The 18,506-nt window shown below is 39.2% G+C and overlaps 2 protein-coding genes across 2 annotated transcripts in view; both read left to right on the top strand.

Annotated features, from left to right (window-relative positions):
• Window positions 1-1,977, top strand: part of LOC119418874 (claudin-10) — a 9,622-nt gene extending 7,645 nt beyond the window's left edge. Inside the window, exons 2-6 of the mRNA XM_037686167.1 lie at window positions 901-1,137; window positions 1,210-1,371; window positions 1,441-1,522; window positions 1,594-1,701; window positions 1,788-1,977. Coding sequence (XP_037542095.1) covers window positions 901-1,137; window positions 1,210-1,371; window positions 1,441-1,522; window positions 1,594-1,701; window positions 1,788-1,977 — 779 coding nt within the window. The remainder of the gene's footprint in view (window positions 1-900; window positions 1,138-1,209; window positions 1,372-1,440; window positions 1,523-1,593; window positions 1,702-1,787) is intronic.
• A 2,872-nt stretch (window positions 1,978-4,849) lies between these two features.
• dnajc3a (DnaJ (Hsp40) homolog, subfamily C, member 3a) lies at window positions 4,850-17,889 on the top strand. The gene is made up of 12 exons (XM_037686472.1): window positions 4,850-5,068; window positions 6,150-6,260; window positions 6,357-6,481; window positions 6,722-6,796; window positions 9,254-9,406; window positions 9,524-9,705; window positions 10,036-10,155; window positions 10,568-10,673; window positions 10,762-10,882; window positions 16,640-16,772; window positions 16,937-17,085; window positions 17,493-17,889. The coding sequence occupies exons 1-12, from the start codon at window positions 4,987-4,989 to the stop codon at window positions 17,645-17,647; spliced, it is 1,512 nt and encodes a 503-aa protein (XP_037542400.1). The 5' UTR covers window positions 4,850-4,986; the 3' UTR covers window positions 17,648-17,889.
• The last annotated feature ends 617 nt before the right edge of the window (window positions 17,890-18,506 follow it).

The raw sequence follows: 18,506 nt of genomic DNA, 5'->3' as shown, positions 1-18,506 counted from the left end.
ATATATATATAATTTTTTGTCCTACCTGTTCTCAGTTATTTAGATTAGTTTCATTATTATTATAATCAGGTAGTTGTCTTTAAAGTCTTTTTGACTGAATATAGTTCAGATATTATTTGTAACTTGTTATGTTTTATTTTTATTTCAAACATCTAAATGAGAAAGGTATACATTCTAACACCAACGAATAATGTTTCATGTCACAGTTTACTCTTAAAGAAAATCAGAGTTTGTTGGAGTTGTTTGCTTCTGTTTATGTTTGTCTTTTTTTTTTTTTTGAAGGTGGAGGAGGGCAAAACGGTCATATTGGCTGTAATGCATACTATCCTATGTTTACTAAAAATATTGTTGTGATTAAACCGAGACATGTATTACCATTAAAACCATAACTTGAAAACCTAAACGAAAAGTTCACTTAATTGCTATAATAAAGTTTTTTTTTTCATTTATTTCCAGTTTTTGCTGTTGTTTATCCCACTTAAAGTGCGTTTTGACTTTTTGAGTTTAACAAAAATATTTCTGCATCATCCTTCTGCCAACATCACTTTGCATATAAAAATGGTATCCTTATTAAAAAAATATTAATAATTTGTCAATAAGTCTTAACTAAATCTAAAGCTGAACCAAATTTAACTCAAGCACACTGTCTGAAATAGGAGCTGAACAAAACTTGCTGGAAACCTCTGAGTATCAACACCAAACAAAGTACTTAATGGTAACATAGGAAACAGTTCAAGGCAAAACATGTGATCATGTACACGGAGTTGTGTATTTGTGTGTGTGGCTCACTGTGTTTCCATGTAGGTGCATGAGCACCGGCTGTGTTGGAAACAGAGAGAGGTCCTGGAGTTTCAGGAGTTTGGATTTGCCCGTTTTCTGTCTTTTATTTGAGTATCAAAGCCAGCATGGGTTACAGGACTACAGTGATGTACACTGAGATGGGCTGCTTTGTGGTCTGCGTAGCCGGATGGATCCTTGTTTGTTCCACAATGCCAACCGAGATCTGGACTTGGTCTGAGGTTAGCGGCATAGTCCTGACTTCGTCAAACTACTTCTCCAACTTGTGGAAAGACTGCGTTTCTGATTCAACGGGAGTATCTTCCTGCAAAGGGATCCCATCACTGTTTGCCCTGAGCTGTAAGTAACACAAATAAGATTCATGAAGCACATTAATGTAGCACTGTAACGTGTGTGTGTGTCCTCTAACAGGGGACATCCATATGTGCCGGGCTCTTATCATTACCTGCATTATCCTGGCATCCTTTGGGTCGATTCTGGTCTTAGTGGGAATGAAATGCACAAAGATTGGGGGCTCTGAGATTACTAATGCAAAAGTGACCTTTGCTGGAGGGATGAACTACCTTGCAGGAGGTAAAACTGAAGTTCATGTGCTGCTCTCAACTGTATTTCATCTCTAAACAAGTGTGTGTGTCGTTACAGGGGTTTGCTCCATGGTCGCTTACTCTTACTATGGAAACAAACTTAGAACTGAGTTTCAAGACCCTTCCTATGTAGAACAGAAGTATGTAGAACGCTTCGGATGTTAAATATATGTCATCAGAATAACTGATTAGTTCTTGTATGTGTCGCCAGGTTTGAAATAGGCGTTGGTGTCTATGTTGGCTGGGGTGGTTCCACTTTACTGGTTGTTGGAGGCCTTGTTTACAGCATCTTAGCAGGAAGAGAAGCGTGCAGTTCACGGTACAACAATGCTGCTTAATCGTCCGTTTTCTATCCTTTAGTTTAAAAATACATATACAGTGATGTCTTGTTTTTAATCCTAACAGCCCAGAAAATGTCCAGGCCTACCAGGTCCCCGGCTACACCTTTGTCCCGTCACGGAAAAGCTTTGTGTCGTCAGCTCGCACAGAAATCACAGAGAGCAGGAAATCAAGGAGCTCAAGTGAGAGCAGAGCCAGCAGCATCTCCGCGATCTCCAGCACCACCAAGACGACGGGCGTCCAGTCTTATGTGTGACGTGTTGTCAAAGGAGGAAAAGAAATGTATCTAACGAGACTTTGCTGTTACAATAAATTCATGGAGTTGCAACAGTTTTCTCACTGAAAACTTTTTCACTGACGGGTTTTTAGCTAAACACTGAAAATTAATGTTGTTTATTTTTTTATTGATCAAAAGACAGGCAGTTTCAGCAGTTTTCTCTTCCATTTTATCTAAATATGTGAATGAAATGACACAAAGAGTAAAATAAAATTGAATCATTTAAGCTACTAGTTTGTTAGCCTAGCAACGTCACCAATTTCACGTCAAATCATACAAAGCAGCCTTTCCTTAAAAAAATTTAAAAAATTAATAATTGAAAAATTTGGGACAACCAGTGGAGAAGGAGAAACAGAAAGTACAGTTTTTCCACATAAATTACTGCTATACGTCATCAAATGATAAAAAAAAGGTTTACTTTGCTAAAAAAAAAAAAAAAAAGAGTTGAAATAAACAAAAGTTTCTGTCTTGATTATAAGAAAAAAGTAAAATATTCAACCATCTGGTCAAAGTGTTGATACATTTATTAGGCTGGAAGTCCTTATAGATAGGTACACATTAATTGTTTAGTGTCTACTTTTGATTAAAACAGATATAAAGTAAATTATTGTCCTCATTTTATTTTTATTTATTTTTTGTTTGAACATATATAAATAAAAATACTTAATGATGTCAACAATTTATTATAAATCTTTTATTTTGTAATGTAACAAACTTGTGTATGTCTATGTTTATGCCCTAATGAGTTATGTTAATCTAATTTAGTCTGATTCTAGTTGAGTGTTTTGGACCCCACCACTGAGGAGGTCCTATTAGACTGAGCGGCAGCAACGGAGCAACCCCAAATGAAACCTGGTTTTTGGTCAAGTCGGCACGAGTCAGCAGTAATCGGCCACAGAGATTTATTTGTAATTTTTTTTAAGCATGGATTTTCTGCTGTTATGGATGAAATGCTCAATTCAATTCAGTTTATTTATAAAGCGCCAAGTCACAACAGAAGTCATCTCAGGGCACTGAACAGAAACATTCATATATCAAAATAATAATTTAACATTATTTATCTGAGGAGCAGACTGATTTGAGTTTAACTCCCTCACACAAGTCTCATCTTGAGCAAGCATGAAGGCGACAGTGGAAAGGAAAAACTCCCTCATGAGGAAGAAACTTTTAGCAGAACCAGGCTCAGGACAAGTGGCCATCTATTTCGACCGGCTGGGTTTGAGAGGAACAGATACACAATGGCAGGTCAAGAATCACATGTTAAGATAGAAATAGTATCACTCAAATGTATTTTTTGCTCTTTTCTTTCCGACTAAAAACAATTTAGTCAGATGAGTTGAGACTGGGCTCGACAGCAACCTTCAGTTGCAAAGGAGGCACTTGTTTCATCACTTTGTCTCTCAAACGTGACAAAGGATCACCACCTAGAGGCCTCATACAAAAACTGAAAGAAGTGGGTTAGAGGTAACAAAAAATACCATAGCACCGGTATGTACTATTTTATATAGGCTCAAAAATGCATTTTTAATGGGTTTTAAATGGGTCTGTTTTTTCCTATATAAACCAACGCAAACTAACAAAGAACAACTAAATTTGATCACTTTCTTTTTTAGTGGGGCAATTTTATCACGGGATTTGCACTGAAGATATCAAATTATCAACCAGATCATCTTAAATCACTGCTCTCTGGTGCATTACTCTGCAAGACAGAGCAAAACCACAGTGGATGAGATTCTTTAAATTTGGTTACAGTGTTCTCAACACCTGCTATAATGAAATTTACTCTCAGCGGCTGTGCAGTGAGTTAATTTAAATGCAAAGGGTATAAAAAAAGGTCAGACAGAACAGGATTTTGAGGATATATTAATATGGTGTTGTGTTTTGACCAGTCAATGTCAATATCGTCTGAGAAATATTTCTAAACTGAGAGCAGTGTTATCCAAATCTGACCTGGAGATGATCATTCATGTTTTTATCTCTTCTCATTTAGATTACTGTAATTCCCTTTTTACTTGTTTTAACAAATCTGCCATCACTCATCTCCAATTGGTCCAGAACGCTGCTGCAAGGCTTTTAACAGGAACTAACAGAGGTTTCACATTACACCTGTTTATCTTCTCTTCATTAGCTACCTGTTGAATTTAGTATTAATTTAAAAAATTGTAGTCATAACTTTTGGAGCCCGCACCCGTCCTTTCAGGCCATAACCCCCAGACTGTGGAATGTCTCTTATCTCTATTGATTCCTTTAAAAAGCAGCTTAAGACGCTTTTGTTCAGACAAGCAGTTAAATGTTTTATTTACTGTTTTTACCAGCTGTTCGTAATGTTTTTTAATCTACTGTTGCTATTGTTTTTGTTTTATTATTAGCCTGCATTTTGCATTTCTGTAAAGCATTTTGTGATTGTATCTTTGAAAAATGCTATATAAATAAAGTTTACTTACTTAAGTACTTGATCTCTGTGTCACAAATCAGAAATGAATCAAGTGCGATGAGAAAGAGTGGATGTGTGGACATTTTGGGTAAAACCAATTATTAAAATATTATATGCTTAGCTATCACTTTAAATATCTACATGAATATTGAAATCTCTCCCATTATTGTGACTTTATCAGTATTCAATACTACGTCAGACAAAAAGTGAAAATAAGGGCCTGGTGGACGATAAAACAACTAGTAAAAGTGACTTTTCTGATTTCCATGGTCCTGCTGGCTTTCCATACTTCTGCTGCCGTGGCTGCTCTCTGTTGAGCCAAGACATGTGGGCGGAGCTTCAGCAGCAATCCAGCCAATCAGCGTCCCCCACGACCGGACAGCGGAGTGTTTATGATCTGCTGTGACTGCTGGGCGAAAGGAAGCGATGCCCTACAGTAGAAGCAGCCAGCACATGGCGACTGCTGCTAAATAGGAGACAGAATCACGTTAAACGACATCTGTGAAGGTCCTCGGGACTTGACGAGAAAAGATTTGTCAGCTTCTAATTCAACCATGGTTTCCTTTGACTATGTAACTCACAAGATAGTGACTTACATCCCATATGTTCTTGTTTTGATTGACATGCGATATGAAGGTAAGATTTTAAGTAGCTATAGTTTGTTTATTGCGTTTATAGTAAGTGCTACCACGTCTGTTTAAGGTTGTCTTTTAGTTTAGCATATAGGCTTGCTGTGTTCAAACTGACATGTCAGCTGCAATGACAGTGTTAGCTTGCTAACTGCTAGCTCTGTTTACAGACCTTAAACTAGCTCATCGTGTTTATCTCGCTGTAAACAAGTTGTCTCTTCGCTTTAAGCCTATAAAGGATCAAAGGCTAACATTTGTGTTTAGTACCCTTACCTACGAAGGCAATTTGTAGAACTTAAGATAAGTTTTCCTAAAAATAAAAGTGTAAAAGCTAGCAGCTGGATTCAGCTTTACTTAAAATAATAATAATAAATCAAAAAATGAGTCCGGCACATGTGACATTTAAAGATTTGTCCCTAAACAGTTCCTTGTTAAAGTTTTTACCACTCCTAGTTTCATAGTTGGTGTTGGTCTTTTTTTTAAACAGGTTTCTGGGTTTTTAGATCTTTCACAGTTCTTTTTATTTTGGCTACTATCTCTTTATTTTCTGAAGTGTCAGAACTAAAATCTGTCAACAGCAGATAAAAGTGATGTCTTCAAGAAATAGTAGGAAAAACCAGAACTTGACAAATACAGTTGATCACCAGCATGACACATTTCCTTCTTTCGTAATCACAGCTATCACTTTGTTGCTCCTGAAATGCTATTTAAAATGTCAAAGCTGTGTTATCTTTGTCCTTTTTATTGATTCAACAGAAGTAATCGGAATAAATGTAGCTTTGTGGCAAGTAGGAATAGATAGTATGACGATTCAATTAAGTTGTGTTTGTAGGTTTAGTGCAACATCGGTTAATCTACTGAGTCCGAGTGTCTTTATGTTTGAATTATTCACATATATGTCAAAAGTTAAGTGGCTTAAGAATAAAAAATAAAATTGATCTCAATGCTGTTAAGTACTGGATGGAAAAGGAGTGGAAAAAGCAGCCCAAATGAAATAAAACAATCTTTAAAAAGAAAAATAAAATTCAAAAAGTCTGAATTATATATTGCTCAAGACATGAGTGCAATACCGTCTTTGTGTATTTCAGGAGTGAACTGTGGCAAAGATGGGAGTGTGGACAATCATATGGAGATGGGAAAGAAACTTCTTGCTGCTGGCCAGCTGGCTGATGCCCTCTCTCATTTCCATGCTGCTGTGGGTGAGTTAACGAAGATGCAACTGGGTTTATCTTCACTTGTACATCAGGAAATGCATTGAAAGCTTCATTTCATCATGTCTTCATACTTTTTGTCAGATGGAGATCCCAACAACTACTTGGCTTATTACAGGCGGGCTACAGTGTTCCTCGCGATGGGAAAGTCCAAATCTGCACTGCCAGACTTGAGCAGAGTGATTGAACTCAAACCAGACTTCACATCTGTGAGTAACTTTCTTTAACATTAGACAGAAATAATTTATTTCCCTTACTGTTTTGTGTCATTTTGCAGACTTTTATTGTGAATTTGACACTAGTGTGTGCAAGTGTCCACATATTGTTGACATGATTTCCAGCTGTTTCAGGTGCAGGCACAGATGGGAAGTTGCTCAGTTATGTCAGCTGTTTTGAGAACTCTGAATTTGCATTAATATGCAAATTAAACTCTGTTTCTCTCTCTAAAGGCCCGTCTTCAGAGAGGAAACCTGCTTTTGAAACAAGGAAAGCTGGACGAAGCAGAGGGTGACTTCAAGAAGGTGGTAAGTCCAGTTTAGTCTGAGGCTTTTAAAAGCAAGAGCTCACCAGGAGGTGTCAGTGTTGGTCTGTAGTCTGGTTCTTTAGTGAAACTGTGACCAGTTTTTGTCCAAAATTAGTAAAAACCTAACTGAAAACGTGAGGAGTTTTATTGTTTTCTTTTAGATGTAACCTCGTTATTTCATTGTCAAATTATGCTGATAAATTGTCCCATTTTTGTATTTTGTTGGACAGATTTCGTTGCACAATGATTATTTGCTCATATTGGGTTGGAGGTTTTGTTTTTGAACAGCAGGCTCTAAAACACAAGTCTGCTTAAAATACAAGATGGTAGAAAAGAACAATAAAAGTCTTAAAACATCATGGAACTTTTGATTAAATTACTAATCCAGTGCATTCCTTTAGAGTGTATAAATATAGTATTTATATTTTAATATGAATACAAGCTAGAGTTTCTGCCTATTTGAGTCAAATTTCAGTCAGTGTTCTTCCTTTCCTAGCTTGCCTCACAAAGTGGCTAAAAGTGATGACAAGTGGTGAAGAAGGAGCACGTTTTAAACCAAGGGGTGAAACATTTGCTTGAAATTAAATTAAAGACAGATGTGACCGTGATCTGTTTGAATGTTCTCTAATCACTGAAGAGGTCACAGGAAAAAAGGCTTATTGATCTCCTGCTGCATTTGTCTTCACAAAGGAAATCCATGCCATTGTTTGAAGAGAATAATTGGAAGTGTATGTCCAGATATTTCTTATTTAACCTTCTGGGTTGCTGTGATAATGATCCAGAGTTAACGGCTAGGGTTGCCTGTACAGAAGCCTCGCAACTAAAACATTATCAGACTGTTTATTCTGCTGAGTGTCCTTGAAGCGTTCATCATTCTGTGTCATGGCTTGAGAGACACAAACGGCTATTTTAAATCTGAGTTGAATGGCCAAAGCATCACCAATGACATTTAAGAGTTCACATCACCTCATTGTGGTTTGAACTAAATTATTTAACAGTCGGATGTGAAAATCCGTCAAGAAAAGTTTGTCAAATATGATGCAAAACAAATTGTTGGTTGATGCTTTTTTGTTATCATCAAAGCTTCATAGCTAGTGATGAGAGAATTGTTGAATAGCAGATTAGCACAGAGGTCTTTTGGAGTCAGTCTCCCCACCATCACACACATCTACATCTCCAGATGCAGGAAGAAGGCCACCTGCATCATGAAGGACCCCACTCACCCAGCACATACACTTTTTGCCCCGCTCCCCTCAGGAAGGCGGTTAAGGAGCATTAAGTGTAGAACCACTAGACTGAGGAACAGCTTCTACCCTCAAGCGGTTACTCAAATCCCAAACCAGACATACCACCGTAAAGCCACTTTTAATTGGACATTTAAGACTTGATCCATGCTGCTGGCTTCTTATCCATAAGCTGCTATATTCATATCAATCTGCTCACAACTGACTCATGTTCAGGCTGCTGTTTACTACACCTTATTTACATTATTATTTTTAGTGTATATCTTGCATATATAGCTTTTTTTGTGAGGGGAGTGTAACTGGGCCCTTAAAAACACAGTTTTGTTCCACCTCATGCACCACATGTGATGCGAATGCCACTAAAGTCACCTTGACCTTGGTGTCTCCTCAGTAATCTGTGTAGATAGATGGCTGGTGATGTCAGGACATGCTCTGCTCGTTTTGTAAATCACGTTGTTTGTAGACCATCTCAAAGATTAGATTTAAAAACCTGTTGGGATTTTCAACATGACTTTATCTCAGTCGTACACTTTCTAATGCATGACACTTCAATGATTCTTGCCAGCTGTAGCACATTTATCATTAGTGTTGTGAACCAAAAACTTCATGTAATTGAAGTAATGACAACAATAGGTAGGCATTTATCTGCTTTGTTTTTCATCAGTGGGTTCTTGCTTTTCACATGTAGTTTTATTTAAACAGTAACATCTATGTCTGTATTGCTTGTTGGCAGTCTATAATGCGATGTTCTATAATGTCATATAATCTGGTCAGAGGTGAACACTGTCCTGCTGCTTCAGCGGTCTACAGCTGCGGCCTAATTTAATTCATATTTACTTTTGTTTGTTCGTAAGCTGAGCTAGCAGGAAGCTCTGAAAGGTGGTCAGGTCTTTTTTTTTTTTTTTTGAAAGAGAGATGTCATTAGCTGAGATTACTTTTGAAAATATGATGCCCTCTATGATGAGAATAATCACTGAAGTGATTTGCTATGAGGAGGCAAAAGATGGCATGGAACTCTCTTCAAAAATGTAAAAACTCCTTCAGGAAGGATTATATATATATACTGGTGAAAGAAGGAACTGTCTGAATCTGTTTTCTTCCATTTATTTTGTCCTGCCTTCAGACTGAGTGCTTTTTCTCTAGCATTACAAATTAACTGCTTTAAATGTGGTTGAAAGGTGCTTGAAGTAATGCCTTGCTTTACAAATGTCCAGCTCAAGTCCAACCCCAGTGACAAAGAGGAGAGAGAAGCTCAGAACCAGCTGGCGAAGTCCGACGAGCTTCAGCGGCTGGTGGCTATGGCGCATCGCAGCTACAGCAGCAAGGACTACACGACGGCTGCTGCCCAGCTCGACACAATCATCGAGGTACGAGGCGAACCTTGTTGGTAATTTTCCTGCGGGCACGACTTGTCTGTGGCCATCGTTGCAGCGTGGACGGCATGTGTAGATCAGTTTGTAAGCGTTCTCGCTCACCTGCTGCAGACGTGTGTCTGGGACGTGACCTCTCGCGAGATGAGAGCCGACTGCTTCATTCAGATGGGAGAGATGGGGAAGGCCGTCAGCGACCTCAAAGCTGCATCCAAATTAAAGAACGACAACACGCAAGCCTTCTACAAGCTCAGCACCATCTACTATCATCTTGGAGACCATGAGATGTCGCTCAAGTAAGATCTGAAGCCTTTATTGAAACTGTTTTATTTATTTTTTTGGTGATGACTAAAGTATAAATACTGTTCATTTCCTAATTATGAGTCAACATGCAAATAGTTTGTGTTTTTAAGATAAAACTTTATTGATCCCATAGGAAATTGTTGTGCCAGAGTTTTGGTACAAAAGGAACTTGCACAATCGCACAAGATATAAAAATTTACAGAGAATATACAAAATGTGTTGCCATTGTTCAGTGTTGGTGGACACTCTTGACACACACTTTGAATTCTAATAACAATAAGTCAATGTTTTCAACCACTCCCACCTCCTCCTGGGACCTGCAGTGAGGTGCGCGAGTGCCTGAAGCTGGATCCTGACCACAAGCAGTGCTTCAGCCATTACAAGCAAGTCAAGAAGCTCAACAAACAGATCCAGGCTGCAGAGGAACTCATCCAGCAGAAGAGGTGTGTTCCACTCGTATTGTGTGACCAGTTTTAGATCAAGAGAATAAACATTTTACCCCCGTCCATTTCTGAATGACTTTCAGGTGTTTAAGAATTGAGTTGAGGCCAATTTTGGTGTTATGGATATGCCGAAGTTTAAACCTGCTCGGATGCATCTTTGTTCCTGTAGCATTTAAAGGATGTTCTGTCTGAACACCAGGAGTTGCATCAGCTGAAGCACAAGTGTTTATAAATCTTCTAGCACGCCCACTTCCTCTGGTTGTACAGCCAATCCCATCCATGTGTGAATAGATGTCACATCATATTTCACAAGTCTACATGCAGAGAACGAGTGTTGTGATGTTTGTGGGTGTAGTAATCTGTGTTGTGCTGTTCTGCTTCCTGAAACACCTACCTGCTTCCTTCTCTTTAGGTTTGAAGATGCGGTGAGTAAGTATGAGACAGTGATGAAGACTGAGCCCAATGTGCCCCAGTTCTCCCTCCTCGCCAAGGAGCGAATCTGCCACGCACTCACACAGGTAAGACTCTTCACATCTGCCCCAAACTTTCCCCTCTAGTTTTCTGAGAACTATCCAAACCAGCGTGTTTCGGTTGGGTTCTGATCAGGACCAGCAGGCAAGCAGAGCTGTCTCGGTGTGTAGCGAAGTCCTCCAGTCGGACCCCGAGAATGTGAACGTACTGAAGGACCGGGCCGAGGCGTACATCCAAGATGAACAGTATGAAGAAGGTAAGCTTCAACATTAACCAAAACATTCAGCAGCTGTTCCTGAACCAGCGTCCTACAACTTTGACTTTCAAAATCAAGGTCAAAGGTTATACAAGGTCTTTGCTTGATCCGGCCACTACTATAGATTGCTGTAGTGCTGTGTAATAGTTTGTCAATGGGTGTATATTGTGCCCTATACAGTAATCCCTCCCGCGATAAACGGACCACGAAGTAGCGAGGGACTACTGTATTCTTGTTTAAATGTGTATTAAAAAATAAATAAAATAAGAATACTAAGATTAAGGTTTAAGACTGATAAAACTTTTAGGGACAACAAGCTTCATTCCCCCAGCCACACACTCGTCCATCACAGACTGGAGGTAATGTGAGGCTCGGTGGACTTTAGTGTCATCAAACCACCAAGTTTCCTAACTCCTCTTGAGCCACAACTGGTTCACAACTGGTTTAAAGGCAACTCATGCCACCTGTCTGACAGCAGGAAACTTTCTGGACCCCAACATCTACCGTGCAGCCAAGTAAACGCATTTTCACCAAAAAGTGGGAGGGAAAGATTGATCGTTTTGTGACGCATGTTGTTGGAGTCATGGGAGACATACTGGTAGAAGTGGTTTCAGATGACCCATTAAGCCAATTTCAGTAGATTATTATTGTATAAAAAAGAGGAGGGCTGCAGAGATCTAGTTTCAGTGTTGGAACAGCCAGAATTGTTGCTGGCTTGCGTCATTGCAGGAGTTCAACACCAGGGGTCGCTGTAACACTGGAGCCTAAAACTGACGGGAAACATCTGATCATGAGAATGAACGGCGGCTGCACTGGGCAATAATAATTAGATATTTGTTGTAAGGTTTGAATTGATGTGTATAAAATCAGGAAGCTTCTGCCATCCAATTACATTCTGCCTCATTAAACTCAGTTCCTGTTCTTTAGCAGAGCCATTTAGATTATTAATCTGAAAAATCAGTATAATCTGTGTGATTGATGCGGCCAGGGATGCCATATTTACCACGAGCCAAAAACAGACAAATGTTGAACGCGCTTAAATTAAATTTAGAACGGGAGGTAAATGTAACCTTCTGTGAGGTTTACACAATAAATGTTCTACAAATAAACCCGTCTTCAGAAACAAATAAACCAGTTTTCAGAAACTACTGAACATGTGGACTCAACTTTTGTTGAAGGAGGGTGGATTAGGCTGAAACACGATTCAAGCTGTTGACATTTTATTTGAAATCAAAATGTCAGGAATAGTTTGTGCTCCTCACCTGATGTTCTGCAAATAAACATGCAGATACTTTGCTCAAAATTCCCTTACAAACATCAAATGACAAATAAGCTTAATATTTTTTAGTCACTCATCATTTCTTAACATGCAAGTAAATGCTTTATGTAATTCTCAAACATTAAGAGGACTCGCAATCGTATTTCAGTACGCAAGTATGTAAAAATACTAATATAACCAATTTATTATGGGTCTTTCATTTTCTAATGTAGCAAAATATAATTATTTATATAAAAATTAGTTATCTTCTTATTTTAAACGATTTGTCGTCTTCTTCTTTCGGCTTTTCCCTCTTCAGGGGTCACCTCAGCGAGTCATCCTCCTCTCTGTTCTCTGCATCCTCTGTCCTCACTCCATCTACCTCCATGTCCTCTCTAACTGCATCCACATATCTCCTCTTTGTCTTTTTCCTGGCAGCTGCATTTCTAACATCCTTCTACCAGTATACCCACTGTCCCTCCTCTGGACATGTCCAAACCATCTCAGTCTGGCCTCTCTAACTTTATCTCCCAGTTGTTCAACCTGTGCTGTACTTCTGATGATCTCATTCCTAATCTTATCCATCCTTGTCACTCCTAAGGAGAACCTCAACATCTTCATTTCTGCCACTTCCAGTTCTTCTGTCTTATTGTCCATGTCTCTTTCTTCAGACCGTACAACATAGCTGGTCTCACCACTGTCTTGTAAACTTTTCCTTTGACCTTTGCTGACACCCTTTTGTCACAAATCACTTGGAATAAGAGGCAGAAATGGATCTTGATTGTAAAAGTTATAAACTGCTTTAGTAATTAGAAAAAGCTAATTTTTACTGATTACTCTCATTTTGCTTTAGTTGTGCCGCTGTTTGTGTCGCCTTTTGACTTAAATTGTGATTGTAGTTAAATGATCAAATCAAAGTCACATTTTATCCTTTTGCTTAAAAAAAAAAAAAAAAAAAAAAATTACATTCAGATAAAATCTGCTCGAACCCACTTAGTGTGAGAGCTGTGCTGGTTTAGTTTTCTGCCAGCCAACCAGTTATAAAAGTGTTAGTTGTAAAGGTCAGCATGCACATAAAGAAAATGGTAGCTATAAAAATAAATGATGACTCAAGGCTGTGTGCTCGTTTTTTTTAGTTTCTATCATCTTCCAACAACTTTTCATCTGATCTATAATGCGCAAGTTATTTTAGATGTAATTAAAAACAAGTCCTTAAATGGGGGAAAAAACCGTCTGAAACAAAATATCCAAACATCTCAATGAACACCGTTTGACTCGAGTCATGTAAAAATAAAGAGTACTCCTGAGGTTCCATCACCTCTGCAGCAGCAGGAGGTGTTGGCTGTGCCGAGTCTGTGTCACCAACACGACACGTACACTCAGCCAGGTAGAGACGGCAGCCCTCGTGTAGGCTTTTAAACTGTCAGAGCACATGGGAGGTTTTAATTCACTTCGGTACGCCTCACAGGGTAAACAAGCCTCAAAGCATCCGAACTCGTGCACCCAAACAGCCCGCAGCTGCTGCAGCAGCTTCCTGAACGCAGCAGGAGCGCTCCAGATGAAAAGTCTTCAACTATCAGGACACCGATCAAGTCATGTTATATAGGTCAGTTTTTATGTTCTCGTGATGGGAGTTAGAAAAGTAAACATTATATTCTGGGGTTAGTTTTCAAATTGAACAGCTACTTTCTATTTTCAGCTGTATGTGTTTTTCTTTTCTTAATGGTGATTCATGTCTTTCAGTTTTTGTACTCCTCTGATTACTTAAAATTATTTTTCACAAGTTGACACAATTCCTATAGTTACATTGAAATATCTGATATGCTTCATTCAGAGCACATTAGGATTAAAGTGCTACGTTTTATATAGAAATGTTTTGAGCTGCGTTTTTGGCTTTGCAGCTGATTGTGGGGCACATAGTGAGACACTTAGGCCTTTCACGATGACTAATTTTGCTGGACGATTGTCTCAAATCATTGCAATAAACGATAATATTGTTAAATTTGACAATAATTAGTAGTAATTATTGTCAAATTTAAGAAGAAATGTTTAATTTGTTTTGCTATAGTATATTTTTTGACCACCGGATGGCAGTATAAGACTGTTTGAAACGAAGGATGGATAGTGAGGGAGCGAGCAATGCGTCTCTTTAAAAAAAATGGGAGGGAGGCCCCTTGACGTGACGCGGGCTGTCTCTTTTTGTTTCTCAAAATGGCAGGTGCTCGGTGTGGTTTTGAGCTCTTTAACATAACATTTTTCACACAAAGCTTTTAATTAAAAAATCAGTAAACAAGTTCTCAACTTCTTGTTGCAGAGAAAAACAACTTTTTACATGAACGTATTTCAACCGTGAAGTTTGGAGCTTCAACAAGACGGAGTTTTTTTTTTCCCCGAGGTCGGCCTGTTAGCTTAGCTTGTAGCTTAGCTTCTCACCATGGCTGCTTTTTAACGATCCAAAATTGCGATTTTTGGATCGTTAAAATGGGTTTTAAAGAGAAAAGGGAAAGGGAGGGGTCAGTGAAGAACACAGGAGTTGAGCTTTTTGTCATCCATTGTCTTCAGTAGCGAGAAAGAGACGAAAAGTTGGCGAGCCGACAGGCGCACACGTATACAAGTACGTCAGTGGGCGTGCACCAGTTGAGTTGGGCTTGTTTTCATAGAGCTGGTTGCTTGTTTCTATCATGAGATCTGGCAACACTGACAGTCGTGTTAGCGGTTTAGCGTTAGCGAAGCACTTTTTTTTTGTTAGCGATATATGGGTATGTGAAGCTAACGTTTTGATTAGCTGTGCCCACCACTGCTAAAGTTTGTTTGGCCTTGTTAACCTAAACATGCAGCCCATGGGAAAAAAAAAACTTTAAGAAAAATAATTTTGTTGTTAAGTTAAAATCCTCAAAGTCCAGTGGTTTGCCGATTTAAGTGCAAGGAGGGAACGCGCTAAATGTGTTTAATTAGACAAACGATTTGCTAAACAGCAGCAGGTGTGGTTGGATTTTGCTTGGCTCAAAGGACTATTGCAGCAACAAATGTCTTTCTCTTTGGTCCAAACACTCTTTGCTGCTTCTAAAATAATGCCTAAAATCTTTGATGATGATAATAATAATCTCCTTCCAGCCAGCAGACCTTTAAATCAGCTCAGGTCATGGCTCTGCCAGACAATGATGCAATTTCCAGGAGCCTTGTATGTCAACATGCATCATTGTAGTTGCATCAGCTGTTTTTAGAGAAATGTGATGAATGATGACTATTTAGATCTGAAACCCTTTTGAATACTGACCTGCTGCATTCAACTCTCCCTGAACTTTAAACGGCAGCAGATCTGCTGTGAAGCAGGTTTGAGTGATCAGTTGGATTTGCTCAACTTTTTGTCCCCAGTCACAGAGCAGAGAACGGGAATCAAAGCATGAAGATGAGCTTCTCTGAGAGTTTCTGCTGAAATTCTTTGGTTATGCCGACCGATTTGTTGCAGCAGCTGTCCGGGTGGCTGGTCTCAGATCATCTTGGAGGTGAAGATGCAGGATGTGGAGGTCCTGGGCTGGTGTGGTTACACGTGTTCTGCAGGTGTGAGGCAGTTGGATGTACTGCCAGATTCTCAAACGCCTTTGCAGACGGTTCATGGTAGAGAAATAAACATTCATTTCACGGACGGCAGCTCTGGTGGACATCCCTGCAGTCAGCGTGCCAACTGCACACTCCCTCGAAACTTTCAACATCTGTGGAATTGTGCTGTGGTTAAACTGCACATTTTAGAGTGGCCTTTTATTGTGGTCAGCCTAAAACACACCTGTGCAATAATCATGCTGTCTAATAAGCATCTTGATATGCTACACCTGTGAGGTGGATGGATTATCTCAGCAAACGCTCACGAACATAGATTTGTGAACCATATTTGAGAAAAAGGGTCTTTTTTTGTACATAAAGTCTTAGATCTTTGAGTTCATCTCATGAAAAATAGGAGCAAAAACAAGTGTTGCCTTTATATTTTTGTTCAGTATATATGTAAACCAACCACCCCTGTCATTTGAGGAAACTATTATTTCTGGTTTTTATATTAAGTGTAGATGCTCAAATTAATGGGGTGGCCAAAGAATAATCTATGGTGGCCATGGACACCAGTGGCCACCCCCTAGCCCTGTTATTTTGCCCAGTGGAGAAAATGGCTCCCTCTTCTCACCAGGATCTGTCACTCTGCCCTGCATCAGACAAGCAAATATAAAAACAAACAAAACTACCTCCTACAGTGTTACTGCTACCTGTCTGATTATGTTGGACCAAAAACCTTTTACATGCATTCCCTGTTCAATTCCAGTCCAGAAAAACTACAAACGTTCACTATATTTAAACTCGGCCACATGTTTGACCAACTCTCAAGTTCTGTTTGAAATTTCTAAAAACTGTTTTAGGGCAGTAATTTATTCCATACATGAACAGCTTTTCATGAATAAGCATATCTGATCCCATATTGCAAACGTGAACTTCATCTTCTTTTCCCTTCGCAGCCGTTCGAGACTACGAGACGGCCGCGAAACACAGCGAGAACGACCATCAGATCAAAGAAGGCCTGGGGAAGGCTCAGCGGCTCCTCGAGCAGTCGCAGAAGAAGGATTATTATAAGATCCTGGGAGTGAAGAGGTGGGAACTGATGTCTGGGAACGTTTTGTGGCTTTTCAGTGACGTTGAACTGTAAAAATGTACAGAACCAGTAGAAAATAATTGGATCTGAGGAGTCCGATATGAGGACTAGAAAGCTGTCATCTTTGGTAACTGTGCTGATAATATTCTCCTCATGGCTGCAGAACCGCTCAGAAGAAGGAGATCATTAAAGCCTACAGGAAACTGGCCCAACAGTGGCACCCAGACAACTTCCAGGACCCAGAAGAGAAGAAGAAAGCAGAGAAGAAGTTTATAGACATCGCTCAGGCTAAAGAGGTTCTGACTGATCCAGGTGAGGAGAGAGTTCTGCAGAGTCTGGATCTTAGTTGTGCCCATCTTGCAGTAAATGTTGGGCTTTTCAGACGCTGCTGTGAACACCCAAGTACCTCGTCCTTTAAAACATCTTCGTCTTTTTGTTTAGCTTCATTGTTGTGCCTCTGTTTTGTTAAACAAATTGTTCATTTGTGAAAATGTTTTAAAACCCCCACATCGTTCAGTAAAATAATTAAATTAATCTGCATTTCAGAAATTAGTCCTGCCCTGCAACTTAAAACTAGTGATAGCTTGTTAATACAACCATTTTCTCAAAGTACAACCCATTACTTTTAGGAAATAAAAACAAAGTTTAAAAGTCTCCATTTAAAAATCTGTATAGGATTGTATTGTTCTGGACTGACCCGTTTATTCTGCGTTTTCCAGAAATGAGAACCAAATTTGATCACGGCGAAGATCCCATGGACCCAGAGAGCCAGCAGGGCCACCATCATCAACACTTCCACGGCGGTTTCCAAGGCTTCCAGGGTTTCAACCCGTTTGGCTCCGGGCCCTTTAACTTTAAATTTAACTTCAACTGAGACGAGCGCTGAACCAGCAGAACTGGAGCAGAATTTTATTATCCTCTGTGTACAAGGGAGATGACTGGCATTTAAAAAAAAAAATGTTGGTTTATAACGTGGAGGACTTTAATTCACTGACTTTTTAAGGTCCGACAGAGGGGGTTGTTGCCACGCTGTCAGATGCGGCTGATCGTCATGTCGGCTGATCGTGACGCTTTGTTTCAGTAAACTGATCAAACGTTTCACATCCATTCACAAGATCAGAACTGTTCAAATTCCTGTTTTTATATGGATGGATTTTTGTTTGAACTGTAAATAAAAAGCTATTTATGTACATGAGGATTTAAGACTGTTGTATTAAAACCTGAAACAGTTAAGTCATTTTAAAAAAGGTGCTTTTTTTTTTTTTTAAAGCTTCATTCAAGCATCCACTGCCCTCCGAGTTAATTAATTCACCGACTGCTTTTGTTTTGTAGCAAAGATTTATTTCAGTTTTCTCCATCACACCATCATAAACATTTAGTGTTGATGTAGCACAGTAAAACGGAGTGAGAGCGGCCTGCCTGCACCCTTTAATGACAAACTACAGATGGCTTCAGTCGAGCTGCAACACTTATTCCTGAGTCAAAAACAGCTTCTTTTGTGGGAATCAAAGAGTACAGAATCGAGTTCACATATAAACACAGTAATAAGTTAAAACCGTACAAACTATTTCAAACTCTGAACTCGGGATTTATTTTTCTCTTTGAGCCTGATTAACTGAGTCAAAGACTAATCAATTACAGTACATCACAAAAGTGAGTGCACCCCTCACATTCCTGCAGATATTAAAGTCGTATCTTTTCATGGGACAACAGACAAAATGACCCCGTCACAA

The sequence above is a fragment of the Nematolebias whitei genome, chromosome 13, assembly GCF_014905685.2.
Source record: "Nematolebias whitei isolate Nwh7 chromosome 13, NemWhi1, whole genome shotgun sequence".
NCBI classification, from domain to species: Eukaryota; Metazoa; Chordata; class Actinopteri; order Cyprinodontiformes; family Rivulidae; genus Nematolebias; species Nematolebias whitei.
Note: the sequence above shows the minus strand (reverse complement) of the source record. Positions and strands in the feature narration are given on the sequence as shown.

What these genes read in the sequence shown, in the direction of transcription:
- dnajc3a (XM_037686472.1), top strand. Translation starts at nt 4,987, where the DNA reads ATGGTTTCCTTTGACTATGTAACTCACAAGATAGTGACTTACATCCCA. An exon ending in TCAAACCAGACTTCACATCT is followed by an intron (nt 6,482 to 6,721) that starts GTGAGTAACTTT and finishes CTCTCTCTAAAG; the next exon opens with GCCCGTCTTCAGAGAGGAAA. An exon ending in GACCATGAGATGTCGCTCAA is followed by an intron (nt 9,706 to 10,035) that starts GTAAGATCTGAA and finishes TGGGACCTGCAG; the next exon opens with TGAGGTGCGCGAGTGCCTGA.